This window comes from Helobdella robusta, assembly GCF_000326865.2.
Source record: "Helobdella robusta unplaced genomic scaffold HELROscaffold_4, whole genome shotgun sequence".
NCBI classification, from domain to species: Eukaryota; Metazoa; Annelida; class Clitellata; order Rhynchobdellida; family Glossiphoniidae; genus Helobdella; species Helobdella robusta.
The window spans coordinates 152,889-172,351 of NW_008704902.1; the positions used below are offsets into that span (position 1 = coordinate 152,889).

The following is a 19,463-nucleotide window of genomic DNA, read 5'->3' on the forward strand; positions in this document are numbered from 1 at the left end:
AATTGTACACGTATTTTAAAGTTTGTAATATAAGAACGCCTTGTTTATTATGCTTTTCCATCCATTTACTCGTTATATTTTATTTTCATTTTACCTTTTGATTACCGTTAATCCAATCTTTTATTTTTGCATTTTTAGTTTATTTTATTTCATCTAAAAACTTTCAACAACTTTCAAGAAATCTCTTTTAAATTAGTTCTTATTGTTACCTTGTTTCGTGAATCGTTCGTTTTGCTATGATGAAAAAAGAGAAACTATTTTTATACTGAATTTGCGTCAGATAAAATCTTATTTATAATATTTTTGCAGTATGAATGATTGTTCATTTTTATTGTTAAACATTCTATTTTTCAATTAAACCGCTTGAAATTAACAATAAAATCTATTCAGAAACAGTGATTTTAATAAAAAATATTTTTAAAAGAAACAAGTCGGTTTTGATTACTGTGCATACAAACATGCAACAATAAATAAAACAGCATAGAGATTATTTGAACGCACAAGATGACACTGAAATTAATTACGAAAAAATGTTATGACAAATTGTGTTTTTCAGATAAAAGTTTCAATGCGTGAACGTCTTGCATTGTCACATGCCTGTAATCATTCAACTTGTATCTCTTGAGGTTAGACCGTTGCGATGCGGTTGCGGAACTTTCTGAATTTGTTGCTGCAACATTTGAAGTGGATGTGGATGACGTTGATGCAGATATTTCCAACTCAAATATGGCTGATAACTGGATCAGTGATACCTGGCACTGCTTGATTCCCTATTGGTTCAATCGAATTCAAATGCAGTAGGCGTATACTTGAAGTTATTTTATTACGACGTCTCGAGTTTCAATTAGGGTTTATATCGTTGAACAGTTAAAATGAAATCTAATATTTTATCTTTTTATTGAACAGTTTTTAAATAATTTTCGTGAGAAGTGTATGAAAGTTAAGTGATAAGATGATTTACATGTGTTTTCATTCAGCCACCTTACTATACAACAACGACAGTTGGTAGACGATATTCTGCATAATGGAGGGTGTCTACTTTTATTGTCGCATAAAATGATTAAGAAGATGATAGTAAAAATTGATGGATGAATAGATGTGTGTGGAGTGTTTGCAACATTTCTGCAGATCTTTCTTCGATATGCAAGTTTATTGGGCTTTGTGTAGATGTTTTATGTCAAACGGTTATGAAAATCTCATGAAAATTATAAGAAAGTGTGTCTACACGCCAACAATTTATATATATATATATATATATATATATATATATATATATATATATACTTTTTTGCGTGTAATAAAATACTAAGAGAGTAAAATGGCTAGCTGTCAATAATAGGTCTAGAAAATTTTACATAAGAATTAACACACAGACACTGAATTATGATAAAAAAAAATCATTTGAAATTTTTCTTACCTGGGTTATTTTCTCTCTCAGTGACAAATCTTTCTTTGCTTTTTCTCTCATTTCCTGGATGGATGTGTTATCAAAAAATTTACCACTCAACATGATTTGAAATTTTTTATTCATTAAAAAATAAGAAACTCTGCTGAATGTTCAAAAATTCATTCAACATCTAACTAACGTCATTAGCGAATGAATTAAGGAAAAATTTAGGGCCTCAAAAACTACCAAATTAACTTACATGACATTCCTTGGCAGTGAACCCAATGAGTTTGGAGAGTAATTTGTCACCAAGAGAGACATCTAGATGACAGGTACCGTCGTTAATTTTGGCCCCCAGTGACCAAAAATGACCACTATTGTGCTCAAGACGACCAATCACAGTTGAAATGTAAGCCTAAAATTATACAAATTTTAATTTTTATAGAAAAAACACTTTGGTTTAAATTTTAAAGATTTAAAATATCGTGAAAACAACTGGAGAGTGGAACTAAATGTATTTTATAGCCAAGAAATCAGAATAATTTGAACAGTATAAAAAGAATAAAAAAGCGATACTCTGGTCAAGAAACCAAGAATCAACCATGAATCAAACCGAAATGATCAAGACATAAGTAATCTATGTCTTAAATAAATAAAGAATAATTACACATAATAACCTAAAATAACAAAAGCGCAAGCAATAATAAAATAAAAAAAATTAATGATAACAAAAAATAAACTTTTATAGGGTAAATTCCAGGTACGTTCTCTTTCAAAACTAGGCAAAGATAAGTATAAGGCGGCTTGGTTTGCTTCTGTGGTACTGCTGCTACTGCTGAGTTGCTTGCCGAGATATTCATAGTATTCCTTAAGAGATTCGATGTATTTGTTGTTAAGCAATTAACATCATCGTCATTATCCAAATCAACTATATACTCAATGATGTCTTCCATATCATCGTCGTCTATGGCACTTTCATGGCCAGATATGACATTATTGGCATTATTATTATTGTTATTATTATTATTGATACTATTATTATTATTATTATTATTATTCAACTTGATTCGTTTGCATCTTCCTGACTCTATTTCAGAGGACTCGGCTGCAATCATCATCATGAAATCATCCTCATCATCATCTTCATCGCCGTAATCGTTGGTATTATTATTATTATTATTAATGTTTCTGTTACTGTTGTTGCTGTTATTAATTTTTAAATTTTTCAAATTTAAATCGTTGTTAGTTTTAGGGTTGTTGATTTTATTTTTAAACGAAACATGTCTATTATTATTCTTATTATTAACATTATTATTATTATTATTGGAGATAGAATAATTATCACCATGGTTTTTATCGATACTACATTTACTACTTGTAGTATTACCACTATCACCATTATAACTACTAGTAAGTAATGTGTAATTTTCAAAAACCTTTATTGGCAGATCGTATTTGGATTTATTATTATTATTATTGTCACTGATATTATTATTATTATTCCTTTTATTTCTATTATTATTATTGTTGTTGTTGTTGTTAGTGTCGCCACCTGTATTGCAGATGTTTCTTTTCCTTTGAAAGTTCAAAGTTTGCCAAGATGTCCAAATACTTGCAGACAGGTCAGCGTAAATTTTCCATTCTCATAATCATCATTTTTATCATCACCCATTATATCATTATCACATCATCGTTATCATCATAAACAAACAACCATCGTGACCATCGTCATCAAACAACATCATCACTGCCATTGTAATCGCTGGAGGAATCATATAACCACCACGATTATCATCTACATTATCATCAACAAATAATCATTTGATAATGAATGCAACACAAATAAACAACACCATCTACAATTACATATCAACAAACGACCGCTTATGACACCAAACAACAGTATCTTATGACACCAAACACAACAGTATGTGTGACAAAAACAGCAGCATGACACCACAAAAAACAAACAACACCAGGTCTAGCGACACTAACAGCATATCTTGCAGTTTGGCGAGCATGTACGTACTGCCAGAACTTTCGCTGTCAACTTCACCTCCTAGAGCTGTTACATTTTCTGATCTCAAAAACAAAACCCCCATTCGACAGAGAACCTCTCCATGCACTAAAATCTTTAGAGTGAAAAAAAAAACATGTAAATAATTCGGATGTGGTATGGTAAGTTTATTTATAGATATGATTTTATATTACATTATCATTTATTGAAACAATTATCCTTATCATTATTATCAGTCAATAATGAAAGATTTAACAACAACAATGATGAAGGTACCAACACCATCAACAGCGCAACACAAAACATCAGCATCATAAACAAAACTTATTTAAAAAACACACACTTCTGGAATTTAAAAAAACAACAATAAGGATGAGAGTAACTACTTTGGATCCACAGCTGATGTTGTTATTGGTGTCATTGAAAGAGTTAATGTGACGATACTCGATGGCTTGTATGTCTTGTTGGCCATCTGTCAGTCCCAGCAACAACATCCGTGACTGTTTACTGTTGTGGGTGTTGTTGTTTTCCTGATCAAAAGTGATTTTGTTGTACAAATTAATTAAAAAGTACAATTTAATAAAAATTAAAATGTCAAAAAATTTACATCTGAAAAAAATTAGGAGAATCATAAGAAATAGCTAATAAACACTTGTGCAATAAACATTAATAATAACACTAATAAACATTCGGAGGCCAGCCAGAATTAAAACATCAATAACAATCACTAAATAGAAGGAATACATATGAAAATCTTTGTTCGAATAAACATTTCTTAATCTGTAAATAAAACATTTCGAGTAAACCTGAGTCTGTTGAGTAGCTCCACTAACAAGTACATTCTCATTCTCAGTACCAGACAACTTTTGAATCTGTGCATACATACAGAGGTGTGCTTACATCAACAAATGATGTTATCTGTATTGTTTTTCATGATATTAGCATCAGATATATATATATATAAAACAATTCAGATATCATCATTTATATATATATATATATATATATATATATATATATATATATATATATATATATAAATGATGATGAGTTGTAGCAGAGGTAGAAATAAATAATTATAGTTATAAAATCAAGCATACAAATTTTTTTTACATTATTTTATTAATTAAAATAAACACTCTTAAAATTGCTTTTATTGGAATATTTTGGTATATATTTGATTTTAAAATTAAATTAATTAATTTTAAATGATTAGATAGATTAGTTATGAAATTTAATTATCAGTAATGTAGAGAAATATATAAAAAGAAAAAAAATTAATAGACTTGTAGAAAATGAAATCCTTTAAGAATGAACTTATCAGCCAAGTTTAAATTTTCAGGAAGACAGGAGTAACCAATGTCTTTCAGGTCACACATTAACCACTGGTCAAAAACCATATCACAAAGTTTTACACTGGTTATGTTGTTTTCCTGTTAAATCAAAACTTACTTTTTACTTTTTTTTATTACATTTGTGAATTGAGAATAAAACAAAAAATTTTTAGTACTAATAAAAAAACTCTGATTATTTTTATGTTATTCATATTAGATCATATTTAATATAAAATTATTTATCATGACATATAATTTTTTTTATTAAATTACTATTAGAAAAATTGCAGAAATACTTTATCAATTTATTTAATCATGACTAGCTTTAATAGAATAGAGATAGACTAGACACAAGAAGACTCTAGAGTGTTAGGTTAGTGGCGTTAGTAGTCTTTACATTATTTTTACTCTCTGAGAGCTTCAGTTAGCATAATAGTTTGGTAGTGATAGGCTTCTTATGCGAACTAATTAACTAAACAATAGTCTCTAAATAAAAGTAATATCTAGTACCTACTTACTAACTGATTAAACAATTAATTAAACTAAACTTACTAAAGTGAAAAAAAAAGATAAAGATAAAAAAACGTGCTTGATGCTCGCTGTGGATCCATTCAATGCAGGCATTCAGCCAATCATCCGGATACTGAATTTTGAATAAATTATTTAACCAAGTCTGAGCAATTTGTGCATCTGCCATTTTTAGATTATATATAAAAATAAATCAACAATAAGATAAATTTACGTACAATGAAAAGAAAATTTAAATTCGAGCGTTAAGACATAAATTTACTTTTAAAATATGTTGAAGCACTTACTTTTTAAACAAAAAAAATTTATACTATAAATACGAATTCTCAAAAAATAGTTTTATGTTCAAAAAAAATAAATTTTAAATTAATTCAATTTAATTCATTTAATATCTCGTTTTCATCAAACTTTTCATTCCCGTCATCTTCATAGCAACTAATGCAATGGCGGTGTTTATAAACAATATAATTAACATTATACATTTGTAAATGGCTTTTTGCTTCCATAAGTAGTGTTTAAATATTTTATTTTCAAATTTTTATTTAATTTAATCAATGCTAATGTTGCTTCAATTATTTTTAAAATTTATTTAAATTTTTTTTTAAATAAATATATAGAATTTAATTTTAATTGGGAATGAAATGTAGATATTGTAGGAAAATCAAAAGATGGCTGAGATGTTTGTAAATTTTGTTTATTTTTAAATTATTACCAAAAACTAAATAAAAATTATATAGTATATATATGCAAAATAGTTATTTTACCTTTTGGTTTTATTTCTAATCTTATCTTTTTTTATTATTTTTATTTATAAAGTTGGTTAGGCAATTTCAATTCTCCATGATTTTTTATTTAATAAACATTATGATAATATTAATATTGAAAAAATATATATTAAAAAATTTAAATGAATAATATTTCTGTTAAGTTCGGAAATGACAAAATCCCTCTTTACTTATTGAATTAATTTAGAAAATAATATTTAATTGATTAACACTAACTAAATGACTAAAGAGATGTCTTTTTGACACAAAACAACTATTCATTTTATTTATTTGATTTATTTTTATAATTAGTGAAATAATATATTTAATCCTCACAGCTCAAAACTCAGATTACTAGTTGGTCATTTTGAGAAGTTGATGAGAATAACTGATGTTGGGAAGTTAAACCAAGAAGATTCAAATCAGTTGAAAGCATTGACTGGAAAGATTATAAAAAGTCTACATTACCACAGTATGTTTGACTACTTGATGTTTATATTGCCATTTTGTAAGTATGTTAATTGTTTAACTTTTTAATATATGTATTGCTACTTGTATTTGCATGTATATTGCATAATTTAGTGTTTTTAGTTATGACTGTATTCTTTACATTTTAATTAAATGTTTTTTTAATTTTGTTGTTTTTGTTTTGTTATAGACTTAATTATTCTTTTAATTTTTTACTGTTCTATTTATCATTTGTTTGTTTATTTATTTAATTGATCATTCATTCAATCAATCATTTGTTCTTCACCATAGAGAGCCATTCATAGAACCATTCTTATCTATATCTATCCACAAATCTGTTGACACTTGCAATCAATTCGATTAATTCACTTTATTGTCTGTTCTCATATCACCTTTTGATGTTTTTTGCATTTTTCCATCTAAGGATTGCAGATTCTTTGCTCATCCAACAAAGTCTCCAGCAATAAATATATATGTAATATATATGTATTACTGCGTGTGCGTTTGCGTGTGCGTGCGTGCGCGTGCGTGCGTTTGCGTGTGCGTGTGCGCGTGTGCAAGAAAGTGTGTTATTTATTTTGATCGTTTTTATTATTCTCCCCATCAATTTTGCTTGGTGTAAGCTTTCGCCATGAGATAATGTTTACAAAGTGATTTTTTATTAACATTTTTGCAAACATAGAAAAAACATGGATAGGAATGTATGGATGTATGTGTGTATGTGTGTGTATCTGTATGCATATACACATATATACATATACACACACACATACACGCGCGCGCGTGTATGCGTATGCTCTACTATTTTTTGTAATATATAAGCAGTAGCATATATCACATACAGATTATATATACTTTTTCTGCTTCAATTGAATATGTATCTATATGCTCATTTTTTTTAACAAAATTCTATCCAATTATCTCTAATATATAGTTGCTTTTTGCTTATATAAACCTGATACTAACATACTCACGAATTTGTTTTACATACATACATACGTGTATATGTATTAGCCTTTTTATACTAATAGATTCATTCCATATTGATATATTTAGATAAATATTTATATATATATATTTGAAGTCATTAACATGAACACACATACAGTGTGCCGACATATTTACTAGTTTATTATGTTGTATTGTATCATATGATTGTGTTGTATCTGCAACTTCATCCCATATCTAGTAGACTGCTAAACATAGATGTGTTTGATTAAAAAAATTCTGTTTGACGTGTGTGTGTGTGTGTGTGTGTGTGTTTGTTTGTATGCGTGTTTGCTTGCCAATTTTTGTAAGCGTGTGTTTCTGTTTGTATATGTCTGTGTTTGTGTATGTGTGTGTGTGTTGCTCTCATTAATTATTTTAATTCAACTGCAAAATGTGTTGAGAGATATTTGTTGTTTGCCATATTGATGTCAGTAGTAAATCATTGCATTCACATATTTGTTGTTATTGTTTTTCGTTTTTTAAAAGGTTTATTTGTTTTTCCTTATTTCTTTTTTTGAGGAAATAAAAATGTTTTTTTAATATTTTTATGTTCATTATATTGCTCTTTCTATGTGTCTAGATGTATTTGTCTAAACGCGTTTGTACATGTTTATTCCATTGTTTGTTTGTTGTAAAATTAAACCTATGTACTGTCGAGTATTATAAAAAATGTATATATATACAGAGAATACGGAGAGAAAGAGAGAGAAAGAGAGAGAGAGAGAGAGACGGAGAAGAGAGAGATTCTTACAAGAATATTTATTATAAATTTACTAAAAGATGTGTGGATGATTGATTAATAAGGTGTATGTATGATGTAAGTTATCAGAAGTTAGGACAGGAGCAAAATCGTACTATGTTGTTAAACGCTGCTTGTTGGGCACGTTAAATTTAGTGTATTCATTCATTCATTCAGTCATGTGTTGGCATGCGTTAATGGTACATGCAAATTAATGTTTGTGCCACACGCGCTCATTTAAATTTGTTCATAGGAGAGTCATTTAATCTTGCCACAAACCTTTCTCTTTAACATCCTTATCACAATTTTGAATAGTTTTCCAATACTTTCATTCCTTGTTTTAACCTATTTGACCAATTCATCTTTTATCCTGTAGAGAAAAAACGTCTTAAATAATGTTTGATTTCTGTCACATTTGACATTTGTACACTATTCCACGGAAACCAACACCCTCATAGATATTGTTACTGTTCATTTTGTGTTGATAAACGCAAGGATAATGTCAAACCTAAACCTCGCTCTCTTATAAATGAAAGCAAGCAGCATCCAAACTCGTAGATGGTCTAATTTTTAAATGTCTAACTTCATCGATGTTTCAACAATCCAAAAATTATTTTAAATTAAAACATCTGACAAAAATATAAAAAGAATAAACATAATAGCATATTTATTTACTGATTATAACATTTCATGCATAAGTAACGCAGAATTACTTGGTATTATATTTTTATAATTTAGAAGTTGTATAATACTAGGTGTACTAGCAGATGCACTAGTAGTTTAATGGTAGATACTATAATACTTAATACTAGAAACTGTTTGGCAAATTACAGTTATTGTGTTTGTATAAATATTTTTCATTCAAGTTAATAATTTCTTGCTTGGTGTTCTGTTCATACATTATTGTGTTTGTTGCATATAATCATTCTTCAGTTCATTGCGATTATCAAGATGGCGAGTGGATTTTTTGGTTGGTGATTGCATATCTATCCGATCTGGAAAGTTATTCAGTTATGCAGCTGTTCATGGTGCGGTGTGGTGTAATTATTATTGTTGTTTTTGTAGGTGGTTGAATTGTTATGAGATGATGTGCGTGCGTGTGGTGTGCCTGATGTTATTTGGAATGTGTGTACGAATGTTATAAAAATGTCCTGGTTTATTTCTTGGATCTTTTGGCATCTCGCTCACTGTTTAAAATAGTTGTCTGTTTTCCTGTTGTTCGAATCATGAAATCTTTTGGTAAGTGGTTAATTGTGATATGATATTTTTATAAGATGTTTATAACCAGGACATGGTGTTCAAATAAATATTTATTGATATAACTCATTAGGAACAAACGTAGCATACGTTACCACCGCAACCATTCACGTCATTTTGCTGGCATTAAAAATGTTCTTAACCAGCGAATTAATATAGAGATGCTTACAGCAAACATTGAACTTTGATATTTCCATTTTTTGCAGATATGTGTACGTGATGCTTGTATGCCGCCTTGATCAGTTGGTACGTTCCGTACGATTTATTTCATCGCATTGCATTATTTTTTATTAAGCTACAGATCAAATATAATAATTTTTCTCAATCTGTGAAGAACCGAATTTTTCTTCGTTATGCAAATTTTATTGATCATTTTCACGGGTGGTTATTTATAGTCATTTATATGCGTGTCGTTGACGTCATCATCTATCATCATTATCGTTACATCATTTCATCATCCTCAACATTATCCAGAAATTCGCTTAAGCCAACATTTCAAATTTGTCTTTCCGGAATCATTATAGTGAATTGATAAAAATTTTTTGACTTGTTGCGTCTCCAGTATTTCAGATAAATTCCTTGCCATTATTTTTTATCGATTTTGTGAGAGAGATTAATTGGAATATATTGAAAAAAAAGGATGACATCAGGGAAACCAGGGATTTTTTTTTGCTGACTGACTCGAATGGGGTGTTACTAGAACATTCATTTCAACAACAAGCACACGTCTTATTATTAATATTTTTCAAGCAACAATAATATCGCACTATTGCACTCAAACGCCACTCAAACTCCAACGCATACGCATACTCAATGATTGCCACAACGAACCAAGAAACATGGCATATAAGCAGCACGCAACGCAAGGTTCGACCTCGCATCAAAGTGAAGTACTTCCTCGGTACAGAGATGTAAGGTAGGAACGTTTGTGTCTTGCAGTTTGCGTTCATTCGGGTTTGTTTCTGTTTACAAACACACAAACATTTTGTGTTTATGTTTGATCATGTTACTCTTACAAAAAATATTACGATTATATTCACGAATGCATGAAGATGTTGAAATACTTAATGAACGACAAAAGTCTTAGTATTAAGAAGCGAACCTATGCGGCTACGTTATTGTTGCGTTAAACTGAATTATTTGAAGGTTAGATCAAAAAATTGTTCAGTTTCTGATCAAATAATGCATGTGGAATGGTAATAATTTCTTTCATTTTTTTGAGGAGCCGAATTTTTCTTTGTTATGCAAGTTTTATGTTCCATTAAGAGACTGACTTCATGTTCATGCTTATGGATTTATTATCAGTTGTTTCAATGACTGCATCATCGAGATATCAATTTTATTGGCGCTATATAATTGTCTTAATGACACTAAATAGACAGCACCGTTGATAGTATGTACTATGCAATTTTTTTACTTTTTTTCGTTTATTTTTACTTTTTTTATGTTTTTTAAACATTAAAATCAGGTTATAATATAATCTAATCAAAAAACATACACACAAACACACACACACATAAGCACACACACACATAAACACATGCACATATTTACTCATACATTCGCTTGTTTACACTTTTTACCAAATTATTTTAAATAATTATTTTAAATAATTTTCAGGGTTATTTTTGCACGTGTTTTTGATTATGGCTGTAGTTGATATATATATGTATATGTTGAGCGGTTTTTTTGTAATCTTGTGCGTGTAACATAAGTTTATTGTGTTTCTCATGTTGTTTGCTCAGTGAATGGTTACTACATTGTTCGTTCGTTTGTTCTTTTGTTTGATTGTTTGTTTATTCGTTTGTTAGTTTGTTCATATATTTGTTTGTCTGTTTGCTAATTCAGATGATCATAGAGCCAATTTCAGTTGCCTACTTGATGATAACTTCTTCATCAACAAAGTGTCCTCATTCTTGGAGGTAGTAATTATAAAAATGATGATTATAACGATGATTGCAATGATGACGACGATAATAATGATTATCGTAATGTATTCAACGCTGGTGGCTGGTGGTGATGGTGATTTTGCAAATAGTGTTAGTTACGTTGGTTACGTAATTCAAGGATGATGAAGAAGATGATGATGAAGCGATTGATTGTAATTCCGATGGTGATAACGACGACGATGATGGAGTTTATGATGATGATTATTTCAGAGAAGATTATTGTAATTGTGAAAAGATTGGTGGCACTTTTAATGGCTTAAATTTGATTTCGAAGCTAAAACATTTCCACAGGGACGATGACTGATTACTTTTTATTGATTTCGTTAATAGAAAATCATTTACGTAATTTTCATAACATTAATTAGTATCGTAATTGATAGATTTTTAATTTCATTTGATTTAGATATTGATTTTACCATATAAAATCATTTAAGAAATACAAATAATTAAAATTAAACCAGGTACCTAGGGACAGAGTGCTGCATTCAAATGCAATGGAGATATTGCTGTTGCTTTCCAAAAGCGCAGGTCATATATACGATGGTGGTGATAATGGTGATAATGATGATGATCTTAATGATGAGAGGATATTGATGATGTTGACGATGAAGATGAGGGTGATGACTTTTATGATGCTGTTTTGATTCTTATTCAGTCAACTCAATTACTTTACCTACCTAGTAAGTTTGATTGAAAGTGAACTATTTATATAATCCATGGCTTCTCAAATTAGTGGTCCGCGGACCGCTGCGTTAATGAGAAAATTCATGGGTGGCTGTCAGCGACATTCCTGTTAAATTCGTTGCAGGTCCGCGGAACCAAAAAGTTTGAGAAACGCTGATATAGTTCATCAACTGTTCATCCAAACATACGTGCAACTTGCCGACCGTTCTAAAACTTATTTTTCGTTTCGTTTTTGCAGCTGGAGCCGGTCGAAAGTTGCATCGACATCAGCTGACCCTGGTTCAATCTCTCCTGAAGACAATCAGCCAGGAATTCAAGTTGGTGGACTGTTCTGATGATATCATCATCAATGCTTTCAAACTGCTTGCAATCATTGCTAAATTCGGTAATAATGATGATAGTGACCCCGATGAGAGTGATGCTGATTATCATTATATTCCTGGTTGTTATCAAATTAATGTGTTGATGATGGCATGACACCGTATATATATATACGGTTCAGTTTATAAAACCTTCATCATCAGATCACCAGTTTGCTTTGAAAGTTAAGATCCATCAATCAACTAGGGTGATCGTTACAATGTTGAACAAGTATCTCAACAATGTTGAAGGGTTGGTAGTTGTGTTGAAGATTCTCAAACTTGTTGCCAGAGACGGTAATTATGTTTACGTATTACTATTCTATTATAATTATTTTGTACCAATTTATGTAGGTTGATAACCTAACAGTTGTGTTATAAATAGATCATCATGCATATGTAACTTGACAGCAAAGATGTTTGTGGCACGGGCCTATCTTACTTATAGTTGCAGTTGTTTGTACGAGTATCTTTGAAAATTTTTTGAATTTAGGTTTAAAACTTTGTTTTTTCAAGTGTTCACTTCGCGTACAGCAACTGTTTTGTACAGAGGCACACTTGCATTTGCCTGCAGGTAATGGCACGAGCCAAGCACAGCTCTCCAAATTAAACGTGGTGGAGACTCTGCTTGAAATCTTTTCCGGATGTTGTTTGTTGAAGGATGTCCAACTGACCAAGCTGGTCCTCGTCTGCCTCAATCTTCTGCTCAGGCAAAGTTAGCTACCGTTCGTTCTTTTGCTGTTTCCTGTTGTGTTAATGATGCGTAAATGTTGATGATGGTGGTGCCAATTACAATAACAAATAGCACAATGATAACTTTCAGTTGTACTTAATGTACTTTGGTTATTATATTTAAATTCACTTAATTTTAGCATTTTTTCTCATCTTAATTCTCATCTCTTTTGTCATCACTTTTCAAATATCATCATTGCAAACACTTACTTCACGATTGACGTCATTGTCAGAGAGTCACGTGGAAACATTCGTCTCGAAGAACGGTACAGAGCTGATGATGAGGACGTTTGAAGAGTGGAGCAGAGCAGACACGAAGAACAAATCAATTGGAACGAGGTTGTCCGTCTTGCTGGTCATCAACCAGATCACTTGCTACAGTTAAGTGTGCAACGTGCAAATGATCTCTGCGATGTCAATCTAGTTAACAATATATTCACGTGTCTGCATACAGTACAAATGTGTAGTAGTTTGTGATGTTTTTATACAGAAATGAATGTATATTATTTAAAACTCTCACTATTGTTATCAGAGTGTGGTATTTTCTACATGCATCGGATATTCGGGGTGGGACGTCTCTTCCAAATTTCAAAGTCTTTGAAGTCAACTAGGAGGCTTGAGCCAATCATACTCCTCTCTTTGGATGTCATGCGCAAGTGCCTGCCTAACAACAGACTTCCGGTAAGCTCTTTGATTGGTCCGTTCAAATTTCCTCTGCTCAACCGTTCTGCCAACGAGGTGGATACCTTCGTATCGTCGTCCAATCAAAGTGTTCGATCTAATTCTTTCGCGTTTGATTCGGCAGTGAGGAATGATGCCGATGATAAAAGTAACTTGAATGCGAGCATTAACACAGGAGATATCTTACCAGACTTGGCAAGTAGCACTAGTGCTGCAAGTACTGAAGGTTCGGTGCAGATTTTGTTACTCTTCCACGTTTGTCAATTTTTATTTATATGAAAAAAATAATATTGGTCGATTTCGTTATTTACCTGTAATTGATTTTCTTTATTATACAAGTATAACCTTGTTTTACTAACATTATTTCATTCTGATATTTACTTTTGGTATGTATTTATGTCTGTGTTTGAGTGTTGCAAATATAGACACATAGATTTGTTATCGTTAATGTGTAACTTAAATTATTGGTTTCAATAAAACTAAAGCAGGTGGCCACACACCATCGAGAAACTTACTGCAAACCTTCAACTCGGTTAGAAGATTGACATTCTGTTATTACAATTTTTAATCTGTAAAAATTTTGTGAAATCATTTCTTTTTATACACTGACGTAAACCACATTAAAGGCAACCAAACAAACTAAGATATTTTTGTCAAAGTCTGATTTTTAAAAAATAACGAAAAAATAATTTGTGCCTATCACTAATCCCGAGAACTATACAAGTCAACCACTGAATACACGTCCAAATTATTGCCATGCAGTTACACAGTTTCATCGTTATTTTATTAAAATGGCATTTCAATTATGTCATAGCTGCGTCATAATTTCGTTTCTTTTTTTTTATAGTTCGGTGTCGCAGTAGGAGGAACTGTCTCGAATGACTATAAAAAATTTTTTCCAGAGTATCACTTGATTGAGGTATACTAGTAAATTATTATTATTTATTGGTATTAAAATGTGTTTGCTAGTTGGTTGTCATATTTTCAACCGGCAGAAATTAATAAGTAAGTTGATGAGGAAACAACGACAACGGCAATACCTTCAAAAACAGCTTACTCAAGAAAAGCAGCAAATTCAGCTACGACCTCAGTCGCAGCTTCAACTCCGACAACAACAGCAACACAACAACATTTCTCGCAACGACATTCACAACTTGATGTCAAAAGTTCATCACCAGCAGTTCAGCAACAATCTGACTTGACCGCAAGGTCATCAACAGCATCCACTTCTCAGGTACAACAACAAAACAGAGCATTGATTCTAAATAACACGTCACTCGCTTCATCAAACAAGATCTCAGACACAAATACCAATAACAACAAACAAACAAAGATTCTTCTTTTGAAAAAGTGTTTCAACAACAACAGACAAGCTTTTTACGAGAACGGAGATTCGGTTTCAGCCAAGTTGAACGACATTTCCAACTGCATCTCACATGTCGGAAAAGAAATAATTCAACAGCAGCAGCAGTTGTCGTTCCTCTCGTCATTAGCATCATCAGCGATAACGGCCTCGAGTAACAATCATTCGAATGGCAAGTTGGTAACTAAAAAAATTCTCCAAACATCTCTGAAGCAGAATAAAAAATTTAATGACGACACTCCAGTATTAAAAATGACCTTTAAAGATAGTTTCAACGCACGAAGGTGCAGTCTGAACGACAATAAAAGCACGGCAATGACGAAACTATTCTGTGCAACCTTTCCAAATGCTGCCAACAGCAAAGGTGCTTCCACCAATGATTCCACTTTCAGAACTTCTTCTGGCAGGGTATCGACAGGCAAGAAAGTTTCAAACATAAGAAATAATTTTGATAGGAGCAACGACGCAAATTTCGTTGGAAACAGTGTTGCTGCTAAGAAACCGTCAACCTCAACAACAACTACTACTCTACAACAAAAGCATAGTAACGTCTGCAAACATAGCGACAACATCAATCTTGCAAACGTTTTGAAACCTGCAAGAAACAGCAAATCATTCATCATCATCAACAACAACAGCAATCGTAATAATTACAATTCTGAATCAGATAGCGCCATTTCAGAAGGTTTGATCTGCTGATTGACTGATCTAACGATTGATTCTTAACTATCTTAATCAGCGTGATATAGGTTCATTAATTGAACGCTAAACGATTTCAGATGTTTTCACATCACCAACAGCAGGTAACAACATCAGCTCATTAAGAAACCCAGGTAGATACTTGCACCTCTCGCTACAAACAAACTCACTGAACAAGTTATCCTATGCGGCCTATCCTGATTCACGTGGGCATCTAACTGGCGTTCCTTCCAAGGAGTCCTTGTTTCGAGGAAAGAAATTCGAAATTCTCAGGTTTCTGACGTTTGCTATCTCTCCTTATACTTCATATTTTTGAGATTGCTGGCGATATTGCTGATGTTGGTCAGTTTGATTGAAAGGCAGTAGATGAATAAATGGTATGATATTTATTTTATGCTGTTTTTTCACTCATCTCTTTCTTACTCCATTCATATACTATATTATATTGAATAGTTTATTATGATTTATTATTTAAAATGTAAAAAAAATGTATTTCCTTTAAAACCGCAGAAGAAAATCTTACGACGACATAAACAGATTCCTGGATCCGCGAGACATCCTCAACAACGTCGTCTACGATGTTGACGCATCCGTCAACATCCTCTCCAGACAACGACAACCTGTTGAGAACATCTGCAACAATGTTTTCCCTGGTTGCGTCAACAACTTCAGCAACAATTTGTGCAGTGGTGGTGTAGCTGGAGGTCTGACTTCAACATGTTGGGATGGTCAGCAGCACCATTGCGTTGATGATGAAAAATAGTATGTTGGTTTCTAATTTCTATCTACTTTCTGGCTCTTCATTTCATTTTATTTCCTTGCCGTTTCCATTGGTGTTAATAAGAATTATGTGCAATGGTTGCAAATTTTTGTATCTTCATCGGTGAACAAACATTACAACTCTTAGTATAGTGAATGAAACGCTGACGGTGGTAACTAACGCAACGACAACAATGACTGCCGCTCTGCCATCAGCTTCTTCATCCTCATCGGCGTCTACGACAAAGGACAAAAAATTGAAATTCGATTCTCAATTTGAATCAGGAAATCTTAGGAAAGCCATTCAAGTAGGTGTGATAACGACGACGATGATGATGGTGATTATGGTTAAGCTGATAAAGACATGGGTAAACGAAAATATACTAATTATGTTACTTTACTTTATGTTATAATTAAGTTGATAATTATGAAATCAGGTAAGAGAAAGAGAGTACGACCTGGTTATGATGCCAGATGTTAACACGAGAAATCAATGCCAGTGGTTTTACTTCAAGGTCAGTAACATGGAGGTCGGTGTCGTCTACCGCTTCAACGTCATCAACTGCGAAAAAGTCAATAGCCAGTTTAATTATGGTGAGGTGGTTGTATGCTTTAACACACACAAACACGCACACACACACGTACACACAACAACACACACGTACACGCACAAACACACGTACACACACAAACACACGTACACGCACAAACACACGTACACACACAAACACACGTACACACACAAACACACGTACACACACAAACACACGTACACACACGTACACACACAAACACACGTACACACACAAACACAGGCATGCAACCAGTGATGTACTCGGTAGCGGAGGCAATGGATGGACGACCATGTTGGGTCCGAGTTGGTCAGGACGTCTGTTACTATAGGAACCACTTTGTGAAAGGTCAAGGTCAGTTGACAGGTTACGACGTCAGACTGACCAATCAGGACTTCTATTACACTGCCTCCTTCAATATTACGTTCGCCAGATGCCCCGATGTTTGCTATGTTGCTTATCATTATCCTTATCCGTACACTGCGATGATGGTTCGTTTTTGTATGGTGGTAGGATGGCGATGGTGATGAATAAGACGAACGTGGTGATGATGAATGGGAGTGGGATGGTGGTGATGGTGAGTAAGATGATCATGGTGATGATCTTGATAAATATAACTGTGAGGTGGATGATGACGGTTGCTATAAGAATGATGGGTGAAGATGGTAATTGTGATGTTGGATGAAGCACTGATAACAATACTAATGATGATGATGGTGAAAATGATTTAATGAAATGATGATACTGAGATATTTTTGGTTTTATTATTATTTTCATATCATACTTGGTCATCATTGCAGTACCATCTGGATGAACTGCACGAAACTTTCAACAGTATAACGTCGTCGTCTCCATCATGTCTCCCAGCAAAAACAACACAGTCACAACCACTCTTATCTTTTAGATTGCCATCAGCGTTATTAACTGCAGCAGCAGCAGCAACAACATCCGCATCATCAACATCATCAACAACTTCACCAGTAATTACAACACCAGAGTCGTCGTCAAAATTTGCAGCTAATTTTCTACAAACGAATGTGCCATCTTCACCTTCTCTAACGCTTACAACACCAACGACAACGTTTCCAACAGTTGCGAAACTGTCAGCAACAGGAGCAACGACATCAACTGGTGAGGCCGCTACACTAACAACATCGACGACAAAATCGCTAGTCACTACGGCGACATCAACCACATCAACGACAGCTCTAATAGCACTGGCAGCCATAAAACCTGCTAAATGTCCATCAACGAAATTCGCAACCCCAACAACGACGCAACCTTCAACAGCATCTCAAACAACTTCAAAGATAGCACAAGTAGCAACAACAACAACAACACAAGCAATCTCGCAATCTGTGCTAAGAATAACTTCATCGCAAATATCAACGACACAAATAAGAACATATGAAACAACAACACGAACACTGTCTCGCACATCAATGCCGCCAACAAAAACACTTCAAACGACAACAACGCAACAAACAACAACTCAACAAACAACAACAACGCAACGAACAACAGCGCAACGAACGACGACAGCAGTAGCAGACCTTTACTTCAAAAGACAAATCCTTTGTAAGACTTTAAACAACAACGACGTCCCCATTTTAACAATTACCTCTATGCCTTATTGTCTTCAACTTAATGATGATGGTGGTGACGCTGATGATGATGATGGTGATGATGTGAATGATAAAGATGCTATTACTGATGATAACTTCAACAAGATCAAACTGGATGCTGATCTCTGCACTGATGAAATGACTAAAAGCAATGTTAAAACGGGCCGTGCTAGTAATGTTGGCGGTGATGATGATGTGGGTGAATGTGATTATGCTGCTACTGCTACTACTGCTGCTGCTACTGCTACTACTGCTGCTGCTGATGATGATGATCAAGGTGAGAAAACACGCGACTTGTTGGAAAGGCTTATTCAGTTGAGTTAGTAATGACGGTGATGGTGATGATGATGATGATGTTGTTAGTGATGATGATGATGAGGATGTTAGTGGTGATGAAGATAATGATGATGAAGAAGAAGAAGAAGAAAAAGATGATGATGATGATGATGATGATGATGATGACGATGATGATGATGTTTACAGGGGAGAGACCCTACGTCATTCTATCAGCCAGGGTTCACCCAGGGGAGAGCAATGCAAGTTGGGTTTGAAGGGT

General features: G+C 32.8%; 2 protein-coding genes across 2 annotated transcripts in view; one reads left to right on the plus strand and one right to left on the minus strand.

Annotated features, from left to right (window-relative positions):
* Positions 1–533: 533 nt before the first annotated feature.
* On the minus strand, positions 534–5,435 carry HELRODRAFT_162040 (hypothetical protein; the record flags this gene model as incomplete). The annotated part of the gene is made up of 8 exons (XM_009024368.1): positions 534–770; positions 1,418–1,471; positions 1,647–1,802; positions 2,293–2,590; positions 3,383–3,519; positions 3,791–3,934; positions 4,211–4,299; positions 5,324–5,435. 8 exons carry the CDS (start codon positions 5,433–5,435, stop codon positions 534–536), a joined length of 1,227 nt encoding a protein of 408 aa, XP_009022616.1.
* Positions 5,436–10,323: 4,888 nt separating this feature from the next.
* Positions 10,324–19,463, plus strand: part of HELRODRAFT_162041 (hypothetical protein) — a gene marked incomplete at both ends in the record, with an annotated part of 11,452 nt that continues 2,312 nt past the window's right edge. The window contains 18 exons of the mRNA XM_009024369.1: positions 10,324–10,400; position 11,105; positions 11,895–11,961; positions 12,356–12,559; positions 12,642–12,773; positions 13,051–13,191; positions 13,442–13,588; positions 13,741–14,115; positions 14,942–15,937; positions 16,053–16,224; positions 16,462–16,679; positions 16,927–17,018; positions 17,148–17,304; positions 17,538–17,773; positions 18,083–18,140; positions 18,375–18,601; positions 19,013–19,184; positions 19,391–19,452. Coding sequence (XP_009022617.1) covers positions 10,324–10,400; position 11,105; positions 11,895–11,961; positions 12,356–12,559; positions 12,642–12,773; positions 13,051–13,191; positions 13,442–13,588; positions 13,741–14,115; positions 14,942–15,937; positions 16,053–16,224; positions 16,462–16,679; positions 16,927–17,018; positions 17,148–17,304; positions 17,538–17,773; positions 18,083–18,140; positions 18,375–18,601; positions 19,013–19,184; positions 19,391–19,452 — 3,534 coding nt within the window. The remainder of the gene's footprint in view (positions 10,401–11,104; positions 11,106–11,894; positions 11,962–12,355; positions 12,560–12,641; positions 12,774–13,050; positions 13,192–13,441; positions 13,589–13,740; positions 14,116–14,941; positions 15,938–16,052; positions 16,225–16,461; positions 16,680–16,926; positions 17,019–17,147; positions 17,305–17,537; positions 17,774–18,082; positions 18,141–18,374; positions 18,602–19,012; positions 19,185–19,390; positions 19,453–19,463) is intronic.